At 43.0% G+C, this 23,380-nt stretch overlaps 1 protein-coding gene across 4 annotated transcripts in view; it reads left to right on the plus strand.

Moving 5' to 3' along the window:
• FOXN3 (forkhead box N3) overlaps positions 1-23,380 on the plus strand; it is a 112,889-nt gene that overhangs the window by 42,449 nt on the left and 47,060 nt on the right. For all 4 annotated transcript variants that reach the window (XM_065751573.1, XM_065751582.1, XM_065751589.1 and 1 more), the window contains exon 3: positions 7,387-7,451. In XM_065751573.1, coding sequence (XP_065607645.1) covers positions 7,387-7,451 — 65 coding nt within the window. The remainder of the gene's footprint in view (positions 1-7,386; positions 7,452-23,380) is intronic.

The raw sequence follows: 23,380 nt of genomic DNA on the forward strand, positions 1-23,380 counted from the left end.
CACGAATTTCTAAATATATCTGGACTTTTTCCTATTTTAGTGTTCAGCCTAGAATTATAATGTGCTCACAATAGATGTGTTAAAATACTCAAACCACAGATTATTAGTGGCAAATCTGTATTTGTCTCTCGGTTTCATGCTTCAAATAGCCATACATTTGAAACAACTCAATTGAAATAAGGATATTTTTAAGATTTCTTTAAAGAAAAGTTCTTCCATTGTTGTCCACAAATACATACTCGACTCTTTGCAAAGGCTGAAATTCTTGCTGAAGGCTGCACCAAGGGATGAGGAAGCTTCATATATCATTACTTCAGCACTGAGAATGGGCCCTTAAGTACCACAACTGAGTCACTGACGGACTCCAAAGAACACATGGCTGTGTTTTTCTTTAGAACAGGCATCACCCTTTTTATCCCACATCTAAAAAACATGAGATTTTTTTTTAATTCCTATTTTTTTCCTTCTCTGCTTGTTTGCTTAATTACTTACTTTAAGTGGAGACAGTGGCAAGAGAATGGCTTTGGCTATCTGAGGAATGCGAAGATCTGGCCAACTTTCCACTTTATCCTTCACAAAGAGCCATTAAATTTTATTTTCAGGTGTTTCATTTGTGAATAGCCTTCCTGTGCAACTTTTCTTTTGTCTTTAATAAAAATTTAGATGTAATCCCTCTGGCAGTCCTAACATACAGAAAACTCATTTAGAGTGCGCAAGAGATCAGAATCTTTATTATTCACTCGCAAATGTGTTAGGCACCCTGAGGGAACCGGGAGAGCCTCCATCCAGGAGCTGCAAGTCTCTGTGCTGCCTGTCGCAGTGACTGAGAGATACCGAGAGACAACAGAAGCCTGAAGTGCAGGGGGAAGAGGAGCATTACCAGAATATTAGATCAGGCTTCATAAATTAAGAACTAGTATTGTGAATTCATAAATCTTCTTAAGAATAATGTAGTGTCGGTTATGGAAAATCTGAGAGGATAGAGTAATGGGTTTGTATTTTTAAAATCTCTAAAGTAATCAGATTTCATTAAAATCAGGAAATACCTTAATACGTCCCTTCCAGTTATTTTTTATGTACTGTCATTAGGCCAGTTTGGCAGAGTTGTTTTTTTTTCCCTTTGATTTGAGAGGAAGCTTGCTTGACTGTTGCTAGGCGATAGCTAATTGTGATATTAACTGCCAGCGAGCTGCTGGCAGGGATTATGCGGGTTTTTTCCTTGTTAACAAAATGCAGTGTTAGAGGTGCAGCAATATATAAATGCTTCCCTATCGCTCAAAATTTGTAACACGAATAGCAGATGCGCAGCACCGAGGCCTCCCTGCAGCGCTGGGTGGGTACCAGCTCCTGGAAGACACAGCCCAGCACTCACATCCAGGCTGGACAGAATGCTGAGTGTGATTTGGCAGTAGTGCAGGGATTGAAGAGCTGACGAGCACAGGAGCTGCCTGGCAGCACGAGGGCTGTGCCTGTCTGCTCTCCCGTTGCCCACTGGAGAGCCCAGGTTGTTTGGCCTGAAGAAGCGCTGCTCATCTTGAAGCACTGAAGGATACCGAATTCCCAGAAACAATATTCCTCTGAAGTTTTTGTCTCAGTCAGCTCCTCATCCAAAGCCGACTCTCAAGAAGTGGTACAAATCAGAGCCTTGCAGCTTGGCTGGGCATCCATCAGCACCTTCTGGCAGCAGGCTGAGTCCAGCTTGCTTCTGGAGCTGAACACACATTCCAAGAGCAGCATTCCCTGCTGCTGCTGCTGTAAGGTTTCATGGACTCCAGCCAGACAAGAACACCTATTGCTGTTTTGAACGTAAGAATGATTGTATTTTTCTTGCTTTTCAGAAGCTTTGGTGAGTGGGTTTCCCAGCCTGCAGGATGCTCTGCTGGTTTTGACAAGGCAGCTCGTTCTTTCTAGGTTTGATGCCTCCCTTGGTGTCCTCTTCAGCTTGCTGGTTGTCAGAAGTGCAGGTGAATCTGTAGTGAGGAATTCAGCTGTGGAGTGGGTTGGCGATGAAGGCCCTGCAGCAGTGCCTTCACTCCTGGGAGGTTCAGTTACACTGCAGTGCTGAATGCACAGCCAGCCCCAGGCACAGGGCAGCCGTGAGCTGGTGTTCTCCCATCTCTCCTCAAGTGTCACCCTGCTGGTCAGGAGGGGGAAGCTGCATTTCTTCCTGCCGCAGCTTTTCACTGAACTGTTGCCGTAGCTTGGGTGTAGAGATGCTTCAGTCACTCATCATCTGGGCATACTGTTTGGTCACCCCTTCTGTGCCCTCCCTCCACCTCCCGTTGTGCCCCGGTCAGGCCAGGAGCTCATGTTCTGCTCTGCATTGCTCCCTCTGTGTTTTCATCAGCCCTTAATTGTGGTGGACAATCCCATGCAATTGAGATTGTTTTGAGTTTTCAGTTGTTTGGGGTTTTAAAGTCTATTAATCAGGGCTTTCTGTCAAAGAGGCCTGTGAGACATTTTGGCATGGTTGTGAAATGCTGCAGCTATGAAAGAGAATTCATACCCTGGCTTTATTGTTTGTTTTAGTGCTTGGCTTTAAGAACTGCAGTCCCCTTGCTTTAATGTGAATTCCAGAAGACAAAGGATATACATTTCCTTTATTAAGTCCCTTAAATCTTGCACACCTTTGAATGGTCTCATAAACATGTACCTGCATTTGGTAGCACAAGTACAGGGCTTGTGTGTGGGGTGACTTCTGTGCGTCCAGGAGTGGCCAGGCAGCTTCCAGCGAAGCTGTGCCCAAGCCCTGGAGTGTTTCAGGTTTCAGCAAAGCAGTATTTTTCAATGGGAAAGCTTTTCCTCACAGCATCTCTGCTACCTGCCCAGCTCAGGCAGCTTCCCGTGCCAGGCCCTGCAGCACTGAGGGTTCCTGCTGGCTGGGTCTCCAGAGGAAGAGCTGCCTCCAGCAGCAGTAGGCGTTTGCAGCAAATTGGTGCCTCTGCAGCAAAAATGTCTTTAATAGACAGGACAGTTATCCAAATGGTACTTGCCCTGACCTGGAAGTCCAGGACGGGGTGCATAATGCACCCCCTGTGATTCAAGCAGAGACGGTCAGAGATCTTCTCCTCCATCTGAACTCCCACAAGTCCATGGGGCCAGATGGGATCCACCCAAGGGTGCTGAGGGAGCTAGCAGAGGTGATTGCCGAGCCACTTTCTGCCATCTATCAGCATTCCTGGTTATCTGGAGAGGTCCCACAAGATAGGAGGCTTGCTGATGTGACTCCCATCTTCAAGAAAGGCCGTAAGGAAGACCCGGGGAACTACAGGCCTGTCAGCCTGACCTCGGTATCAGGGAAAGTTATGGAACAGATGATATTGAGGGAGATCACACGACACGTGCATGGCAATAAAGGGATCAGACCCAGCCAGCACGGGTTCACCAGGGGCAGGTCGTGCTTGTCCAACCTCATCTCCTTCTATGACTGGGTGACCAGACAGGTAGATGAGGGAAAGGCTGTTGATGTAGTCTACCTGGACTTCAGCAAGGCCTTTGACACGGTCTCCCACAGTATTCTCCTAAGGAAACTGGCAGCCCGTGGTGTGGACAGGTTCACTCTTCTCTGGGTGGAGAACTGGCTGGAGGGCCGTGCCCAGAGGGTAGTGGTTAATGGAGTTAAGTCCAGCTGGCGTCCTGTAACGAGTGGTGTCCCCCAAGGGTCAGTTTTGGGGCCCATCTTGTTTAATATCTTTATTGATGACCTAGACGAGGGAATTGAGTGTACCCTCAGTAAGTTTGCAGATGACACAAAGCTGGGAGGATGTGTCAAACTGCCTGAGGGTAGGGAGGCCCTTCAGAGGGATTTGGATAGGCTGAACAGCTGGGCTGAGCAAAATGGGATGAGGTTCAATAAGACCAAGTGCCGGGTCCTGCACTTTGGCCACAATAACCCCATGCAATGCTATAGGCTTGGGGCAGAATGGCTTGAAGAATGTAGAGAGGAAAAGGACCTGGGGGTGTTGGTTGATGCTCGGCTCAACATGAGCCGGCAGTGTGCCCAGGTGGCTAAGAAGGCCAACAGCATCCTGGCCTGTATTAGAAATAGTGTAGCCAGCAGGAGCAGGGAGGTGATCATCCCCCTGTACTCAGCTCTGGTACGGCCGCACCTCGAGTACTGTGTTCAGTTTTGGGCCCCTCACTACAAGAAGGACATTGAGGCCCTGGAGCGTGTTCAGAGAAGGGCAACAAAACTGGTGAGGGGCCTGGAGCACAAGTCTTATGAGGAGCGGCTGAGGGAGCTGGGATTGTTCAGTCTGGAGAAGAGGAGGCTCAGAGGAGACCTTATAGCACTCTACCACTTCCTGAAGGGGGGTTGTGGTGAGGAGGGGGTAGGCCTCTTCTCCCTGATAAGTAATGACAGGACGAGAGGGAATGGCCACAAGTTGCGCCAGGGAAGATTTAGATTAGACCTGAGGAAGCATTTCTTTTCTGAAAGAGTGGTCAGGCACTGGAATGGCCTGCCTAGGGAGGTGGTTGAGGCACCATCCCTAGCGCTGTTCAAGAAGCGTTTAGATGAGGTGCTAAAGGACTTAATTTAGTAGTTGGGTAGAGATAGTGATAGGAGGATGGTTGGACTAGATGATCTTATAGGTCCTTTCCAACCTTATGAACTTATGAACTTATGAAATGGTGCTGCACTGTGGGGTGTTCCTTTGGCTGAGGGTGTGTTTCAGTTGACCGTGTTTTCTACAAATCAAACCAACAGGTTACTTTTGAGGTTTTTGTATACCCTCTTATCCTTAAACTATGCTAATTAGTGTTCTTTCAAGATGTTTGTTTGCAATTTCAGCTCTTCGCTATTGATCCAAGCCCCAGAAAAGCACACTGTGTTTGTCTGCTGCTGGGAGGTTAAGTCAGTCCAAACCCACACAGGTCATAGGTCTTCTGCAGCAATGCAGTTCAAACCAACGGCCACCTTTCTTCACTAGCAGTGTGGGGATGGATTAGAAATGAAATTTGACTTCAGTCTGTGTGTTTAGTTCATCAGGTTGGAGAAAAACTTCGCTGTTAGCGATGCCAACTGCATAAGCATTAATCTTACAGCACGTATTGATTACAAATGGAAGTTCACAAAGCAGGTTTCATATTTTTATGTTACAGCAGAAGCAGTCACGGTTCTCCAGTCTCTGAACTGAAGAAACAGTTCATTTGGAAAAATGCCTGGGATGGACCCAAAGGTTTTTTTATTGTAGATGGTCTTTAAAAGAATGAAGTTTTTGAACTGTTTTTTAAATCTGGAACAGGGAGAAGATGATTCTGAACACTTTAAAGATAGCTTAACTTTCATTTCTTAACTTGAAAAATGTTTTAATAATTAATGCCATCTGAGACTTTATAGGCAAAAGTTTGGGAATGTAAAGATGATTTCTCCAGCATTGATCCAGCGTAGCTGAACTCCAGCAAAGCCCCACAAACACAGGATTTGGTTGTTTGAAAAGCTTGACCAGTCACTGCCTGTGTTATTTACATGCTTGAATTCTTCAGCTTCCTTCCCTGGGAAGGCACAGTTAATTTTCTCAGCTTGCAGATTTGTGCTGAATCAGATTGGAGTTTTTTTTTTACAAGAGCCTTGGGCCTTCAAATTGGAAAATAAGATAAATCACTATTGCTTTGTTTCTTCGGTGGAGACAATTTGTCTATTCAAATACATGGTTTTCCCTCTCCTCTTTAACCCTCTCCCACCCACCCAGAAGCATGCAGCAGTCTGGGTTTCTGCCACTGCTCCTGTTCTCAGCTCCACCAGCGCTGTTTGGATTTGGAGACACATGTTGGTGTAGCACTGCCAGTCTTTGTTCCCGAGGCAGCAGTGGGTGAAGTGAGGGGGGTGCAGTCAGAGTGCTGCTCCACCACTTCCCACACGCAGCCTGTTGGCTCCTGCCCCACACACCATCCCGACTAGCCATCATAGAAAGCATCCAGCCTGTTCAGCAGGAGTGCCAGTGCCCTCAGCAGCCCTTGACCTTCATGTGAGCTGAGGAGCTGCACTTGAGGAGCTGGCGCTCACTATAGGAGATGCAAACAACCGGTTATATTGAGTCCTGTGAAGTGAGTGTGTGCATTCAGATAAGTGCACGCCCCAGTGCACTCTAGCACTTCTGAATGTAGGCCTACTTAACTTCTTTTTGGTCGTTTCAGTCTCTCTCTCTGTGTCTCTGAACTCCTCTTTTTGTTCAGGAGTATTGAAGGCTTTTATTACTCCTGTAATTGCCACGGATCCTTTTATGGTCTGTATTTTAACACTTTATTGAAGTAAGCCACGCGCTGAAGTCTTTATATGTTAGCACAAGAGTCTCTGCAGAATGATTGTAAAAATAGCAGGTTTCTTTTCAATGTATGGCATTTTATCAAAACTTTGCTCATTCTGTACATGCAGTAGACAGCATCTGCTTTCCATTTTGTTGCGTTGTAATGGTAGACAGAGGACAAAGGTAACAGCACAAATGGCACATGGGGCTTCCTTACATTGATCTTAATGAGGGATGTTTAGTCTCTTGCTTTTAATTTCTGCTAGAATTTGGGAGCAGGGCAATTACTGCTGTATTGATCGAGTACTTTGGTGATATAATTTTAATAAAAACTCCGTGTAGTAAAATGCATATGATTGTCTTCAAGCTTAGAGGGCTTATTTGGAAGCCTGTTTCCTGACCATAGGGGAACTCCATGGAAGCTTGTCTCTTCACCTGCCTCAGAAATGCTGTAATGCCTTTCCTATAGTTTTAGCTATTTCCTATAGGTGTTGCCAGGGGCTTTCCTGGGGCACTGAGCTTAGCAAAAGGAGGATGGGCTGTCAGATCTTCAGGGAAGTAGGAAGGTGGCCTTTTCTGTCCAGGAAGCTTTGTGTTTGGCTGTGGGTTCTTGCTTTGTTTTCAAGGGGTCGAGTGTGCTGTGAAGGTGCACGTCTGGAGCTGCTGCTGGTGCTGGGCAGGGTCAGGGCTGGTTGGGGAACGTGGAACATGGGGATGTGGGCTCTGTGGTTCTGGTTGGGGCCTCTGATTAATCTCTGAACCCTGAGCTCCTTGCTTTTCAGTGGATGAGATTGTAAAAAAAAAAAAAAACAACACAGTTTGCTGAGAATTTGGTAAAAAATTGAAAACATTTTGAACTTGGTTTGTTTTTTATTATTGTTTTTTCCAAATAGCCTTTTTCTTTTTTCCTCTAAATGGTAGCGTGGGTGTGTGCTGTGCTGAGTTGTTCTTATGAAGAGATTGCATCTTGAATAAAATTAACCTATTTTTAAAGAGAAATTTTAGACTCTTGCTTGAAGGCAAAAACACCATGAAGTTGCATTAGCTGTAAAAACAAAATGGAATTCATATAAATAGTAACTTATAATTATTTAATGTAAATGAGATTTTCTTTACACTTATTTCTTATTACCTTTAGCACATCAGGTCCACCCATTTGGCCAGGAAGCACCTTTTTCAAGAGAAATGGAGCTCTTCTGCAAGGTAGGTGATGGATGCTATGTCTTGGACTAACTGTTCTTCTTAACCTGTGCCTCTGCTTGCAAACTGGACAGTTTTTGTAATATTCACTGGGCAACAAGTAACCAATTGTTTTTGTTTCCTTTAATCTGTTTCCTTTACTGTGCATCTGGTGCCTTGAAAATGATGATTCACTACATAAAGTGAGTGTAGTCTATAAAAGTTGCTGCTCTATTTCTTTCCTCAGATTATTAATTTGCTTAACAGTATTTTATGACAAAGGTTTTTTGGGGTTTTTTTTGTACCTTTGTGTGGAATAAAAAATGCCCAGTATGAAATGTTCCAGTAACACTGCTTTTATCTGTGTGGATGAAGCAAGGCTATTCTTTGTGAGATGTCCTTTCTTTTACCCCCTAATTGTGCTTTATCTGAAGGTGCCCAAAGGTAGGTAGCCAAGCTGTAGCGGATAAACAGTAACAGAGTATTTGTCTCCAGAAAGCTACCATGTGTAAGGGTGCTTATCTTTGCAGAGGAATTTGAAATATCATATTTAGATGGACAATATCATTACTCACTGTGAAGTGTGTTTATATTTCTGCTGCTGAGCACGTGGAACTACCATCATTCTTAGGGGAAGTGGCTTAAGAGCACAGGCTCTGTACGTTTGTGTATGGTACAGAAACAACTTAGGCCGTGTAAGAAGATTTTATGGTCTTTGCAAGCAGCTGTCCATGAAGTGTCTTAATTTTGTGTTTATTCACATGGTGCCAACAGTTCTATGGCTTCTTTTCTTTTTTTTTTTTCTGGCAGAAATTGCTGTGTAATGTCCTCCAAACATTTATCCGAGTTACCTAGAATGAAGCCTTACTCACAACTAGGCCCACAGGTGAATAATTGGCAGGCTGCACTGCTCACCTGCTGCACACCAACCTAGTCCCACATCTGTAGTTCACCTGAGAATGTTTTTCACCTGATTCCTTGCATGTATCTAAGATTTCGCATCATTCTGTTATACTTACCCTGAGATTCATTCATACATATTTTTGATACACTGAGACATTTGGATTATTTCTTAACAGTATAAAATAAGAGCTTGTTAGCCTTCAGGTTTGATTTCAGTAGGGTAGATCTGCTGTCTTTGCAGTCTTGGAATTCTGTTGATTCTTTTTTAAAGAAATAAAGAAACTATTGCCAATAGAGTTTTCTTCACCGTCAGTTGCTCAGCTGTTCTGGTTTTAAATGTCTACCTGTGTATATATATATATGTTTTTTTTTTTGTTTTTTTTTCAATTCATAACATGTAAGCTGTTCTCTCATGTTTGTATGGCTGTTTTACTTCTTCAACTGATGCAAGATGTCGAGGAGCTAGGTACAGCTATTTTTGTAGTTCTCACTGTCTCAGTCGTTGCTCAGAACCTTCTGCCAATAAGAAAACATGCTGTTCTCCACTCTTTTATCCTCTGCTCTTCTTTGTTTATCCAAATAAGAGAGGAACAATTAAAATAAATCCTTGTATTAAAGAAATAAAGAGGGAGATGACTGCTTTTTCAAGCAGCTGACCTCAGGACCTGTGAGTGAGTGGGCATCCTGTGTAGCTGTTACAAGTGGAAAAGCCAGCCAATTTGAACCATTATATGCAGGGTCCAGCAACGAGGCTGGAAGGATGAGAATGTGAAGATAAACTTCTGAAAGTTATCTTTTAGCACTTGGTTTTGATTGTAAAACAGCAAAATAACAGTCTTTCTTTTTTCCTTTCTTTTTTTTTTTTCCCAACAATGAGATCTTCCATGCATGGACTTCAGCAGGTTACATGGGAATAGTACATCCACCTCTTTGCTGCTTCTGTCTTTTCCACAAGACTTGTGTAGAGGAATGCTGTCTCTGCAGGGAGGTTGGAGGTGAAGGGGTGGAAAGTTTTGTGAAGTCCCACCTTACGTGGCCATCTTATGTCTTTTCTGCCAATGCTTATATCCAGCTTAATTTAAATGAAGGAATGAAATGTTGACTTACACACCAGTTTCAGGTTATATCACTGCCATTTGATTATAAAAAGCTTAGGTAACAAATGGATTTTGAAGTATTTTTACTTGACAGATATAGTACTGCATGTGGAAAGAATGTTCAGTGAGTGTTACAGACAATAATATAGAACAATTCTGAAATTTTAGTAAATGTAAATATGCGCTTGTCATACCACATTTCTTCTGAGTTGAAGATAATTTTCTTTTTTGGTTTGGGGAATGAAGAGAAAACAATTCTGCAATGTAAGTAGTATTTTTTGAGCCAAGAAAGACTAGCAGACTCTCCTGGTTTTCATATGTTTTATGCTTGACCTGATAGGCAAAGTAAACTCAGCTTTCTGTGAAATATTTAACGTGCCTCTCCAAAGATAAAGAGAAACCAGTTATCTGTGTACCTGCAAGCAGCAAATGAGGAGAAAAGGATGCTAAAATTTGTTGCAGCTATTCTGCGTCATTAATGTCTTTGATGTGAGCAAGATTAATTCTCTGTTCCTTTCTGTCTTTCTGTGTACTGCGTTGAATAATTTTGAACACATCTCCCAAAATATATATGCTGTGGTCGTTTTGACTGTAATTTTATTGAATTTGAGATAGCTACCTCAGTTTTTGTTTATGAGAATCATGATACTGTGGATCCTAGCATTCACTTTCATATCAGAACAAACAAATGAGAAGTCTACTGTTGAGTAAGTTACTGGTGCTATTTAAAATGTTGAGCTCCTTCTACTAAATGGGAATTGCACCCTATATGGTTTTGCTCCTTGATTTTCTCATGAAATCCCATGCAGTACATAATATAGGTAGGATACCAGCCATACCAGGTTCTGATTCTTCCTCTCAGAACTGATTTATACGTCCAAGGAGCTTACTGCATTCTAACCTTCAGAATTGACAAGACAAAGAAATGCAGCATTTTGCTGTTGCTGCTTTACCTTTCCTACACAGGAGTTGGGGGATGACCTGCTGGAAGGGAGCTCTGAGGATTGAGACCTGGGTGTCTTGGTGGATGAAAGGTTGGCTGTGAGCCAGCAGTGTGCCCAGTTGGCCAAGAAGTCCAATAGAATCAAGGGAGGTGATCCTCCCACTCTGCTCTGCCCTGGTGAGGCCTCATCTGGAATATTGTGCCCAGTTCTGGGCTCCCGGTACAAAAAAGACAGCCATCTCCTGGGAAGAGTCCAGCAGAGAGCTGCGAAGATGATAAAGGGCGTGGAACACCTCTCTTAAGAGGCAAGACTGAGAGATCTGGGGCTGTTAAGCCTTGAAAAAAAAAGACTCAGAGGCAATCTGATCCATGTCTATAAATATCTAAGATGCAGGAGGCAAAGGGATGAGGCTGGACTCTTCTCAGCAGTGTATGGTGATAGTACGAGTGGAAGTGGTCACAAATTGAAGTGTTGGAAGTTCTGCACAAATGTGGATGAGAACTTCACAGTGCAGTGACGGAGCAGTGGCACAGCTGCACAGAGAGGTGGTGGAGTCTCCTTCTCTGGAGACATTCAAGACCTGCCTGGATGCCTACCTGTGCAACCTGGGCTGGGGAGTTGCTTTGGCAGGGGGGTTGGACTCGATGATCTCTAGAGGTCCCTTCCAACCCCTACAATTCTGTGTCTTTGAGTTTATAACTCACTTCTGCACATACTGTGTTGTTTGTTGCAAGTCATAGTTTTTTTTTCTTACCTTCTTTATTGATAAATTTTGTTCCCACTTTTTTTTTCTGTTTTCATCCATCTCTCATATCTCTTATTTCATAAAATGTATGGCATGGTCTTTAATGTGGATGTGTACTAAACTCTTCAGGAACTTGAGCTGGGTGAGACAAGTGCAGATATATTGTCATTAACTTCAAGGTCTTGAAACTAATGCATTATGTTCAGATAAGATCTGTTTTGTTTCCTCTGCATGAGTCTTGAGTTTTAAGCTTAGGATATCTCCTTGGGGATAGAATTGTTCACAAATCAATTGCAATAATATAACTGTTATGCTCTCAATATATCTAATGTACTCCCAGAATAAATTAAAAATACATCTTCAATATAACTTTTAGCAGCAGTCATACATAAATTTCAGCTGTGGGAGTGCCACCTGTAAGAAGATGTATCTGGTCTGTGGAGGGCTTTTGTTTGTTTCTTAAAGATCAAACTTCCATTTTGGGGAAAAAAAAGTCACATTTGGAACTCACTGTTCTGTTTTCTTTGCTCTCACACTAAATCTAAACACACCGTATTACTGTGTCTTCTTGTATCAAATTTATTCTGAACTGAGTTTCAAGGAAGTGTCCAGAGGGGATCCCTGTGGGTATAATTACAACTGTCAGGAAAACAGGATGCTGTGCTTTGAAAGCAGTGGTTTTTGGATGCAGTTCATACCCTGCTGAGGACTGAAGTGGGAATATGAGAGCTGCAGAAGCTGCCCTGGGAGATGCAGGAGCCCTGTGGCTGGTCAGCACACCAACAGCACAGTGTCCTCCCTGTGCTTTAAGGCAGGCATGTGCCTGCCAGGCTTAATGCAGTGCTTGAGTCTTGGGTTTCTGGCCAAAGCCCAGCAGAAGCAGACCCTTGTGGTAGCAGGGTGAGTGATTCTTCATCTCCTAGCAAAAGGAAGTGATCACCTAGGTCATCGGTGTGCGATATTGCTCCTGAGGCTGGAGGCAGGGATGGTTGTCCTCAGTGTGACTGGGTCACCACCTGGGAGCACTGCTTCCAGCAGTTTCGGTCAGCTGGAGGCACAGCTGTAATCTCCCTGTACAGTCTGCTTATGGTGTGAGCAAGTTCCTCCACTTGCTTTGCTGATGACCAGTGCCATTTAAATCTGCTGCCTGTGGATGCGACATCAAAGTTGTGTACTGTTATTCCAGTGATGTGAAAAGACCTCGGCTTGCATCTGCGTGCAGGGTTGCTTCATTCAGTGAGCTGCCGTCCTTTCAGTGAGCTTTCCTTTAGTAAATCATTTTTAATTAGAAAGAGGAAAGAAGATTGACAAAAATCCTTTCCTGTTCACAGAGCATGAGAGGGGAGGAGTGAGGAGTCCTACATGGTCTCTGGTCTCACCTGGCTGGGGGAGCTCTGGAAAGCAGGGGTTGTCTTCCTCAGAGCTCACACGTTGCTTTGTTAGCTGTGGCCACCACCTGTCAGAACAGACATCCTCATTCACCAGAACACAGCAAGTGAGATATTTTCACACAGGGATGGCACAGCTGCTGCTCCTCTGGGAAAGCATTTTACATGATACTTCCATGTCTGACTGATGCTTCCCCCGATGTGTGCACGACCAGCCTTGGTCCAGCTGCCCCAGCTGTAGCTGGAGATGGCGGGCGCTGCCTGTGGCAAGCTGTTGAAGGAGGGAGGTGGAACACACCAGCAAGTATCACCAGGACCAGTAGGAGACAGCAACTGGAATTTTTTGCAGAGTGGACATGGAAACTCTGGGCACTGCTGCTGCAGGCAAGGCACTGACACTTCATTCCCTCAATTGAAGACAGTGGCTTTCACGTTTTAATATACTGACATCTGATATGGCTGTAACATGAGACTGTCAGGAGATGGCCAAAGTGTAGTAATATACCTGAGAGAGCAAAAAACTTGTATCTCTTATTTAAAAAGTTTATTTGTTAAAAATATGTGCAGACCTGTCCTGAGAAGACCTATGTAAGAGTTGGGGACCCCACTCATTCATGAGCACATCTGCACATTCTTACAGAGATGTTTTCCTTCTTTAGTAAACATAACAGTTATTGACATGAGTGAACTGCCCATTTAATCCATTGTCCAGTGAGTGAATCATTGTGAGAAATAAGAGAGCAGATTTGGGACTTCACATTTCCAAGTATTGGCTATTAATAGAAGCACTTACTGAGGTGGAAGTAAGCCAGTGGGAGGAGGGATAAGGGTGCAACTGTTCCTGGTTTCCCTTATAAAGGCTAAATTAGAATTGTCTGCTCTTATAAATCAAGGTGTAGAGCCTGCTTTTTTGTGCTAGTAGTGACACAGCAGGAAATATATAACAGAAGAAGAGTCAGATTCTCTGGAGAAGTGCTGCCAATGGCAGCTACTCAGTCTGGAGAGGCCTGGGGGGACTTGCTCTTGGTACCTTTGAGATGGAAGCTGGCAACGAGGCTGTGAGAAGGTGCCTGTGTTCTCTCTGTAATACCATGAAAAACTGGGTGCATTGCACCAGCAAATGCCACAGGGACCGTTGGCTTCTTTGTAGAGGTGGAAATTGAGTTCACCTGCTCTTCCTGTTGCATGAGCAGAGCAGGTGTGATCCAAGACAGTAGGGAGAGGTGCATCCTGTCTTGGGATACAGGGCTGCAGATGCTGAGGTGGTGAGGGCAGGAGCTGGTGAGAGCTGGAGGACAAGAGAAGTCAGCGTTGTGTGCATGTAACTTAAGAATTGCTTGTCTTACAGCTGAAAAGAAAACCAGTCTTAGAGAAACATTTTCTTCTGCTACCTAGATGCACAAAGGAGATGCAACATGGCATGGTAACATTTCTTTTACAGATATTTTAATGGTGATAGCGCATGAATGTTAGGATGACCATGAGGAGGGAGGCCCCCAGTACTATAAAGGGGATGCAGATAGTCTGTTGACCGGTTCAGGTGCTCTGATCTGTAATACACCTTGGGCAAGATCCTTATGCACAAGTGTAACTGAACATTCATTTTCTAACATGTAATTGAGAGTCTCATATTTCCCAGCAATATGAGTACTTTGGAGTGGGGTTGTAGTTCATTTCATTCCTGGTCTTAAATGAGGGTGGTAACATCAGTGCTTCTCACTGCCGAGAGCTGTCAGTCTACAAACACTGGCTGTGTCTTGTTTGGATGTTTCACTAATGGGAGAACCTTAAGCAGCAGGGAGCTTAACCATTCAGAACAACAGTGCTGGCTGTTAGCTTTTGCAGAGTGGCTTTTTTCTCTTGACGTTCCATACGTCTGCAAATTGACTCTTAACTCCATAAATGACTGTTTTGCTGAGCTCTGGAGTTCTGAGTATCCAGCTGAGCTCAAGAGTGTACTGCCTTCATCAGAAGAGCACCAAATTTGGTGGCTTCACCACGTTTTCTCTTCACGTTCTTCTTTTCTGAGCACCTGTCCCCACCCTCCCTTCAACTGTGGTATCTGCAGATGCTCTGCATTTGCTGACATCTTGGCTTTGGTCAGCCCATTGAATTAACAGCAAAGCTACTATCTTGTTACAGTAAATCAGTTTTCATTCACAGTGCATAATTATTTAAATCAGCTTCCCCCCTGCCAAGTGAAGGGGACCTGACAGCTTCTTCAGGAGTTCCCTATCAAGAAGATGATTCACATGCTGCCTCTGTGGAGACAGAATATTTGAATAATTTATTTATTATTAGCATTCAGTGTGTTTGCAGTGGTATTACCAAAGAAGTGAAATGAAGTTGAAGGGGTTGTACAGCACGTCCCAAAGGGAGTAATTTAAACAGCAGAGCTCGCCTTTGTTTGAGAAAGTGGGTAAAGCCCTGGCTGGGCTGCTGGGGTCCTGAGGGTGCTGGCAGGGACTCGTGTTTGTGTGCGGGTTTGGAAACACTGTGTGCATTCAGTAGACAGTACCAGCCACAGACAGCATTTTGAAGCGATCCTTACTAATACAGTCACTTTGGCATGACATTTTTGTCTGTGTTCTGTGTAGTGCACTTGTAAACAGGGTACTATGCATTAGGTATATAGCATGTAGATAATCTTTTTATTCTTATTTTTCTACTTAAGCATGTAAGTCAGTGGCCAAAGCTGTGATTTCTTAAGTGCTCAAAGTGTAGCATGAATGTCAGAGCTGTGAGAAGTGTGGCAGCTGCCTGCTTGTGTTGTCCTTGTGCAGGACGCCTAAGCCAACTTTGGCTTCAAAGCTGAAGAGGAGAAAGGCCGATGTGCAGCAGACAGGTTTTGTTCATGTTAGCTCACGTTGCAGAGTATGCCAAGATAAGTCCTACTCCCTTGAAACTTGGTGACCTGCCTTTTAGATCTGCACAGACATTTCTGCTATCTTTGCAGATAAGTTCGTGTATTTTGCAACAGTCCCTCACAGTGACTTTGAAGTTCTCACTCCTGAGCGACTCTGGACAAAGTTTACTGCCTTTGTTTACTTTCCCTGACAACTGGAGGGTGTGGGTGCCTGCTGCAGACCAGTCATGCTGCCGTGCATGGGCACAGAGGTATGGCTGCCCTGCTGCCTCCAGTGGGAGCAGCAGCAGTAAAACAGCACTTGGAAGTACATGTGGGAGGGAGGAATAACTGCTGCTACAAGTCCCTGCAGCCTGGCCTGGCTGCCCCGGTTAATAGTGTGAGGTAGGAGAGGTCAGGAGAGATTTCTAAAGCCTGGATGGGAGGTGGGAGGGGCTGCTCATTACCCAGATCAGTGCTGAGCTCATCTGCAGGTAACAGTGCTCCAGGAATGCTGCTGAATGATTGAGCTGAACTTAGCAAGCTCCTGCTCAGTGCCCTTCTCCTTGCCAGCCTGTATACCCCAGTGTTCACCAGTTCCCACGAGGAGCTGTTCCCAGCGCAGAGCTCAAGGCTCACGTGCCCATGCTCAGCGTTTCTGCATATCCGGGGCATGGTGAGCATTGCCCAGGGGCTGCTGGTAATTGAGAAATGCTGGGCATGATCCCCAGGAACACAGAGAAGTCAATCATCAGCATGTGTCAAACTTGTCCTGGCAGTGGCATGTGGGGCCGGCCCACCTCCAGCTAGGCTGGGTTGGAGCAGGGTGGTTCAGCAGTAGGACACGGCTGACTGCCAGCTTTGCAACAGCAGTGCTCTGGGCAAGTCATGGTTAAAAACAAGCAGTAGGATGTGTGCAGGAACGTGGGACACGGTACAGAATGTAAAGATTTCCAGAACTGTAAAAAATTACTGTGATTGTTGCCATCAGGATCTTTGGGCTGATGAGCTGGAGCATATGCTCCATGCTGAGTGCCTGCTTCTGTTTGTCATTCCTTCACTGTGAAGGTGGCTTGTATTAGAAGTAATTGTGGCTTTCATAGCTGTAGATTCTGTTCAACAGTACAGCTACAAGAGAGCTATACGTCTGTGCCTTGCACGGAGATGACTAAAATAAGAACAGTTTTGCAGTTGTGTCACTGAGCAGTTCTGGTGATGTATTTGAACACTAGAGCAAACTAGAGAGTATCTTAAAGTGGTATGGTAGTTAGCAGCACGTACATTTCACACTGTGTTATTTAAGCTGAATGTGGAAAAAACGGTTTCAGATACTGGAATAGAACTTAACCACTAGAAATTCTTCATTTGTACACTTGAGAGTATGCAGAGCTCTGGGGTCACTGAAGTTTGTTCTCACACATTGCTTTATTTTGCTGCAATTTATAGCAGACTTGAAACTGAATTGGGACTTCAGGAGGGAAGGAAGCGGGGTTTTTCCCTTTATCAGTAGGTGTACAGCCTGTTCAAAACCCCAAAAACCGAATCTGAGACTCGTTTTGGGGGTAAGTGATCGTTACACTATCCATGTCACTCTGCTTAAAAGTGTACCTGCTGGGGCAGTAGACTGAGAAACATGAGTCTGTGTTAGATACAACACTTATTCCTCCCATTCCTGTCTCATTTAAAGGAGAGATAAGTTGCATTTGCGTACTGAAGGATAAATTCTTTAAGCAGTCCTCTCAGATCAGCAGGAGATAAATTCCCATTTTTGTGCATAAGTGATTTCTGGCAGAAGTCCTTAAGACTTTTAAGCTGGTGAAATAATTGATCTTATTGTTAATGCTTTTAATACTGACCACAGATTAGCAAAGAAAATATGAGTTTATATTTAAGCTGTCTTGGGATGTCTTCCATAAGTTTGGAAATGCCATTATAAGATGCTTAGCTTCTTTTTATGTGTTTTTTCTTTTTTTTTCCCCTCAAAGTTTTAGTTCTTATTGAAGGTTGAAGTCTCTCAGTGGTTGCAACTGCATAAAATAAAGCTAATATGTTCACCGTCTCTCTGACAGTGTTTATTTCTGTGTCTAGTCCATCACGCTGCTCTCTAGTGCAGAAAAAGGATATGGTGAAATTGCAGTTAAAGTTGTTCATAGAACAATGGGAAAGTCTGGTCCTGAATTTTACACATATGCACAATTGTAATGTAGATATTAAGAACACTTACCTGCATGTCTTTTAATTTCATATTTCTACAGTATGTCCCTGTACTGAAGCTTTTAAACAGAGCTTCTTTGTTTTATGTAGATGCACATGTTGTTTTTCTTTATAATAGGATCTGCTGCTTTGTGAAACATATGTTGAATTCCATCATTTGGTTTCTGATACTAACAAGTAACTTGTTTCTTCTGAAACAAGAGCAACAAATTGTTTCTCTTGGGAGGCAAAGATAAAATAGCTAAGGCCAGACAGCCTGATCAGCTGTGTGAACAAGTGTCTGTGTGTATATCTGAACAGATGTATTTAAGTATAAATGTGGGTTATCAAATATATTGAATATGTAGTCATATAGGAAAGTAACCCTTTTTGTGCTGTATCTGGTTCATCTCCCCTGCTTCCTTTTCTGTGTCAGCAACTTGGCTGCTTCTTTTAATAGGGTGCAGTACCTTGCACAGATACAGTTGCTCCTACTCTTTACCTGCAAAGAAACCCTCTGTAGTAGGTGTAAGAACACGAGGCCTGAAATATGTGACCTGGTGTCTAAGCAAGGGTTTGTTGCGTGTGGAGAACAGCACTGGTTCTGGAGAAAAACACTGATGTTTGCTCTCAATGGTGTGACTAGAATTAATCCCAAAAAGGCAACCTGTGTGCACATATGGGTATTCAGAGTGCAGTTCATACCAGAAGACGAGAAGCAGCTTGGTACTGTCTGCTCAAATTGGTGCCAATGGCACCCAGTAAATCCTTGGCTTCCCAGTACTACCTCGTGAACTGCTTAGTGCTTGAAGGCAGAAATGGCAAGGGGCAGAACTTGATGGGAACAAAATTCATCGACTAAGCAGTACTGCAAGGTCATGGCTCCATGGCTTTTCTGTTTGGTCACCATGGATTAGCAAAGCTCCAGTGACTCCTGAAGAACAAGACCCAGAGTTACTGGCACATTTCCAAAATGAATCCTTCTGAAATGAATCCTTCTGAAATTGTGTTGCCAAGATCAGCAGTTACTGTCTTACCAGAGCTGCAGTTGCATATAGGTCAGTGGTATCCAAATGTGTGTTGTAGATGTTTCATCAGTTGCCAGCTGTCCTTAGGGGTGCCCCCTCTGCCTTTCACATGAGTATTTTCCCAAAGAGTGACACCTGAAGTTCTTCCAGGTAGCCCTTAGCTCCTGCTCTTGGGAGGACAGTGAGCAAAACTGCAGAAAAAAACACTGCTGAATTTTTGAATGATACTTTACTTCTGCACGGTTAACTGCAGAAACAAAACTGAAGTATTTATTTTTCAAGAGGAGGAAAATGAAACGTAAAAGGCCCAGATGAGATGTGCGAATTTAAAAGACTCTGAACGGCTCTTTAGCAATCCACAGATGGAGTGTAATGGCTTAAGATGATGATAGTGAACTATTAGCCCTAACTAAAGGCATCTCTTTTTATTTGAGTTCATCTAAACAAATGGAGATGTTGTGGCAGTACTTAGATTACTTCACTAATAATCTTTTCCACTGAATATTGGCTTACAACGATAATAAGGAAAAAATGTACTTTAGAGTAGATGTGTTATGTGAAAACAGATCCTAAAGTAATACAGTTTTTCTGTACTGAAGTTTTCGTGTCCTTTCAGTGGTTCCAGAGCAGAGTTTCCCTGGGCAGGAGGCTGGAGGCCTCAGGTGGTGTGGCTGGGAGCTGCGGTCAGCACCGCTTGGGGGACGTTGGGGTTCCTGGTGCCAGGAGTGCCCCACAAAGAGTAGAGCCAGATGACCTTTCAAAAAGGGAAGAGACATCCAGACTCAGGGAAGGAGAAACATGGTGCTGAGGACTGGGTAGGATGAGTTACGGTTTGGATTAAAGATGTTTTTAGAAATGCCCGGTTGTGTCCAACTGGCCTGTCGGATTTTAATGTACATTCTTCTCCGCTTGGATTCTGTGAGCTGGAAAAGAACAATTTTATGCAGAGCACTGAGGTTACAAAATGACTCACGATTTAGCTAATACTAATGAATTCAGGACAAATTGTGAAGTTGGGGGAAGATTTCAACATGCTCTTCTTGCTAGACACAACACAAAGATTTATCCCAGCTTTCACTGTACTGCTGTGTGGCGTTGGTTTCACAAGTTGTATTTCTTCAGCACTTACTGAACCATGTCAGCCTGCTGTTGTGCCATAATGTATTCTCCTTATGAAGCTGACTGTCAGTTAGGTTAATTAGCTAGTGGTAGTGATTTGTCTACTATAAGTAGATGACAGGTCTAAAAAAAAAAACACAATAAGGCTTATGATTTTCAGTGCAAACTTAATTAATCTCTCCTGCTTTGTGTACTTCAGAATGCAGTTCATCCTGTTATATAATCATTTAATACATTTTTTTTATGTTAGTCTCCTCCTTTATTCTGTGCACGAACTAAATAATAAAACTGAGAAATTTGACTAAAAATTACTAAAATAAAACTAATAAAACTAAATTAATAAACTAATAAAACTAAAAGTTACTAAAAATCTAGTTAGAATCTTGCATGCTAAGGGCTTCACCTTTCGAGTGGATTTAAACTTTGTTATTTTAGGGAAATTCTTCCACCCTTACGACTTCTATTTAGATTCATTATTTGTAAAGAAAGTGTGAACAGTGAGTTCTGCCATGCTTTTGCATGCTGCGTGCCAGTTCTGCATAGGATGGCATTAGTTTGCTATTTTATTATCATAGGTGTTATAAAAGTGAAATGGAAAAGAATTTTTGAGTGCCCATTGTAAAAGCTTGAATTTTCACAGTTAGAGACTAAGGTATCCATTTAAAACAGGCAGTTTGTTCTTCTGCTTAGTTGTGTATTCAGGACTTTGTTCCACTTGCCTCTGCCCATTATGCATGCTAGTACCATAATTTATGGTTTTCTTCACTGAAATTGAAACTCTGGGTCAATTTCTGCTCTCAAAGAAAACTCACATTTCTTTGGAAGTCATAATCTGGTCACTATGATAGAAGTAAAGTATCTAAGTTTAATAGTCCATATTTCAGACGTGCATGGCACTCCACAGAAAGTCATAATGACAGTTGTTTGCCATACAGTGTATAATATCTGAATGTAACATACGTGTAATATATGTATATTATATGTATAATATGTACGTGTAATAGATGTAGTCTTCAGGGTCTGTGTAATATTTCCAAGAATGATAAACTATACTTGAATTGCGCTAACAACTCTGAAGAGTTATCACGTATCTTCAGAGTACGTTCATGCTTTATCTAATGAGTTTGCACAGCATTCCTTTCAGTAGCTTTGGGTGAGTACTGGTACCCTGGGCTTAAATGGAGACTTTGAGCCCATCAGGTGTGGCAAGAGCCACAGAATCTCTGAACCCACCTTGATTCATTGATCTCAAGAGAAATTCCCATCGTAGTCAAGAAACAGTCTGCAAAATGAAGTGTCCACCTCCCTGTTTTGGCCACTGAGTTTGGGAGGCCTGAATGAATACTTGGGTGGTAAGAAATTTACCATATGTTTTTGATGTCAGTGGTGGGTGTTTACCACACTGAGATTTCTTCGTAAGAGTCCAGAAGTATGAGATATTAAAGGGGATGCAAAAATATTCAACACTTGACCAAGGGAAAAAGGACACATGCTGAACAAAGAGTAGGGAAAGGAACTGGAGAAAAGACAATCATCTGTGTAAGGTGACTGTAAATCCCATTAATACTGCCATGTCCAGACAGCATCTTTTTATCCCTTGGTCATGTGCGTGACTCCTCACTGCAGGCCTGGCTGTTGAGTTGGGTTTGGGTCAGCTTTCCCTGTGACACTGTCCACTGTGGGTTGTGCAGCTTCTGCACGTGAACTCTGAAATTTCAGCCAGGAGACTAAGGGTTTATGGGGTGTCCTTGCATTCCATACTGTTGGCTGGAGCATGCAGCTCACTCTGTCTGTGCAACTATTGGAGCAGTCACATAAGCAAGTCTTTAATTTCCTGCAGTATTTTTTCTATTTAAAGTACTGGAATCACAGAGCACTCAAATTAAGCAGTTCATGCACTTTGGAATTGAAGAGAGTGCCTTGGAGAAACTCTCCAACTGCAGCTGAATTAATGCTAACTGGGGCCTGAGGATTGCTAGCAAAAATGAGTGGATGAGGGGCTGATAAACCTGGCAGAGTTTCAGGAAGCAAGGGTGGGGTGGCTGGGGAGCATTATCTTATCTAAATGGTAATTTCTATTCTGTACGTTAATTAAAACACATAGTGTACAAACGAGCATTTAGGAAATCTTTTGGAGGATCTTTTCCTGAGGGGGTATTTTGGAAGTAAATTGCAAGCTGTACATGTCTACTCGGTGCAGCCTCCAAGAATGGTACAGTAGCAAATGATCCAAATTATATTCCCCGTTCTGTCAAGTTTTGTTTATGTAGGTATTTGGGGTGGAATTTGCTTTATATTGTACTTAATCATGCATTTTTGGTATCTCGATTCTTTGATCAGTTAAAAGATTTTACTTGTTTATTAATTCTTCTTCCTGAAGACTGCTTTAACATATCCAGGAACCAGTTTGGATGAGTTAAACCAGTTACAGGAGGGTCTGATTGGGTATTTAAGTGTGGAAACAAGGTTCCCTTTCTACTATTTAATGTTTACATGAGAGGCATGTTTTTCGTTACTAGGTTGGTTTTGCTTTCTTTGCTGACTTACTGTGCATTCATGTCTGATCTGTTTGCAGTCTTTCTTCTATGTAGCATCCCATGTTTTGCTTTTTGGGTGGAGCGATCTCATGCACTGGCAGAGGTGGGTACTGCTGGTATTTTATTTGCTGCTTTGCCTTTGTAAGGAACATCAGCACACACCACTTCAAGAAATAACAGCATATCTATTCTCATGTGAAATGTTCCTCACCTGAACAGCGATAGAATTTATCCTATTCTTGATAATTGCAGTGACCTCAGGTGTAACAAATGAACAGTAATGAAAGAGAAAATAACAGATTTAGAGGCACTGATTTTGGATTTTAAACTTTTGCAGAAGAATAAATATTTCCCGTAATGGGAAAAAGAAGTTAGAGATGCTTGTGTGGAATTAAAAGGGATTTGGAAATGAAAAGTAACCCTGTCCCCCAAATATGAAACTGCATCGAGTTTTTTTGGGCGTTTCAGTCAAATCCACTCTCCTAATCTAGTCCTAATAATTAGCTTTTGAATTGAGGTAGGCTATCTTCATCAGAACCAAAACAGATAGAGATAATTTTTGTCTAGTCTGGCCCTTCTCTTATTACACCTTGCTTTGTTTTTCCATTTATGGACCTTTATATCTTCTCCTTTAATGATTATTCTACAGCAGAATGCAAAAGATATTAAGGATAGAAGCAGAGAAGATGACAAATGCTGACCTTTCTAATTGGCTCTTGAAACTTGAAATATTTACCACTCTAAGGATTAACGATGTGACATGATTTGTCATCCAAACCAAGCATTTCTTGCTTCTTCATGAAGCCTACCCTTCAAAAAAAACATCTGCTGGTGCCTCCACGTAATGGATTTTTATACATTGTTATAGAAAAAAAATCTTACTTCCAAGTGATTCAGAATAAGCTTCAGTAGCCGAGCAGGCTGCTCTGTTGGCCCCCTTGCTTTCCATGCTAAGTGCAGTCCTGGGTGGAAATGAATGGCTCACTTCTGTATCTGAAGTCTTTGGCACCAGGAATTAAGACTTAATCATGCCTTGCATTGATGGGTAGCAGAGCAGAACGACTCTCTGCGAGCTGACAGGATGGTGTGTTTTGTTCTTTGCTCATGCTCTCTGGAGGTAGTGGAAAGGGCTCTGAAACCTCTGATTCGTTGCT

Source organism: Cyrtonyx montezumae, unplaced genomic scaffold, assembly GCF_038088225.1.
Source record: "Cyrtonyx montezumae isolate F1298 unplaced genomic scaffold, pur_monq_1.0 scaffold_10, whole genome shotgun sequence".
Classification (NCBI taxonomy): Eukaryota; Metazoa; Chordata; class Aves; order Galliformes; family Odontophoridae; genus Cyrtonyx; species Cyrtonyx montezumae.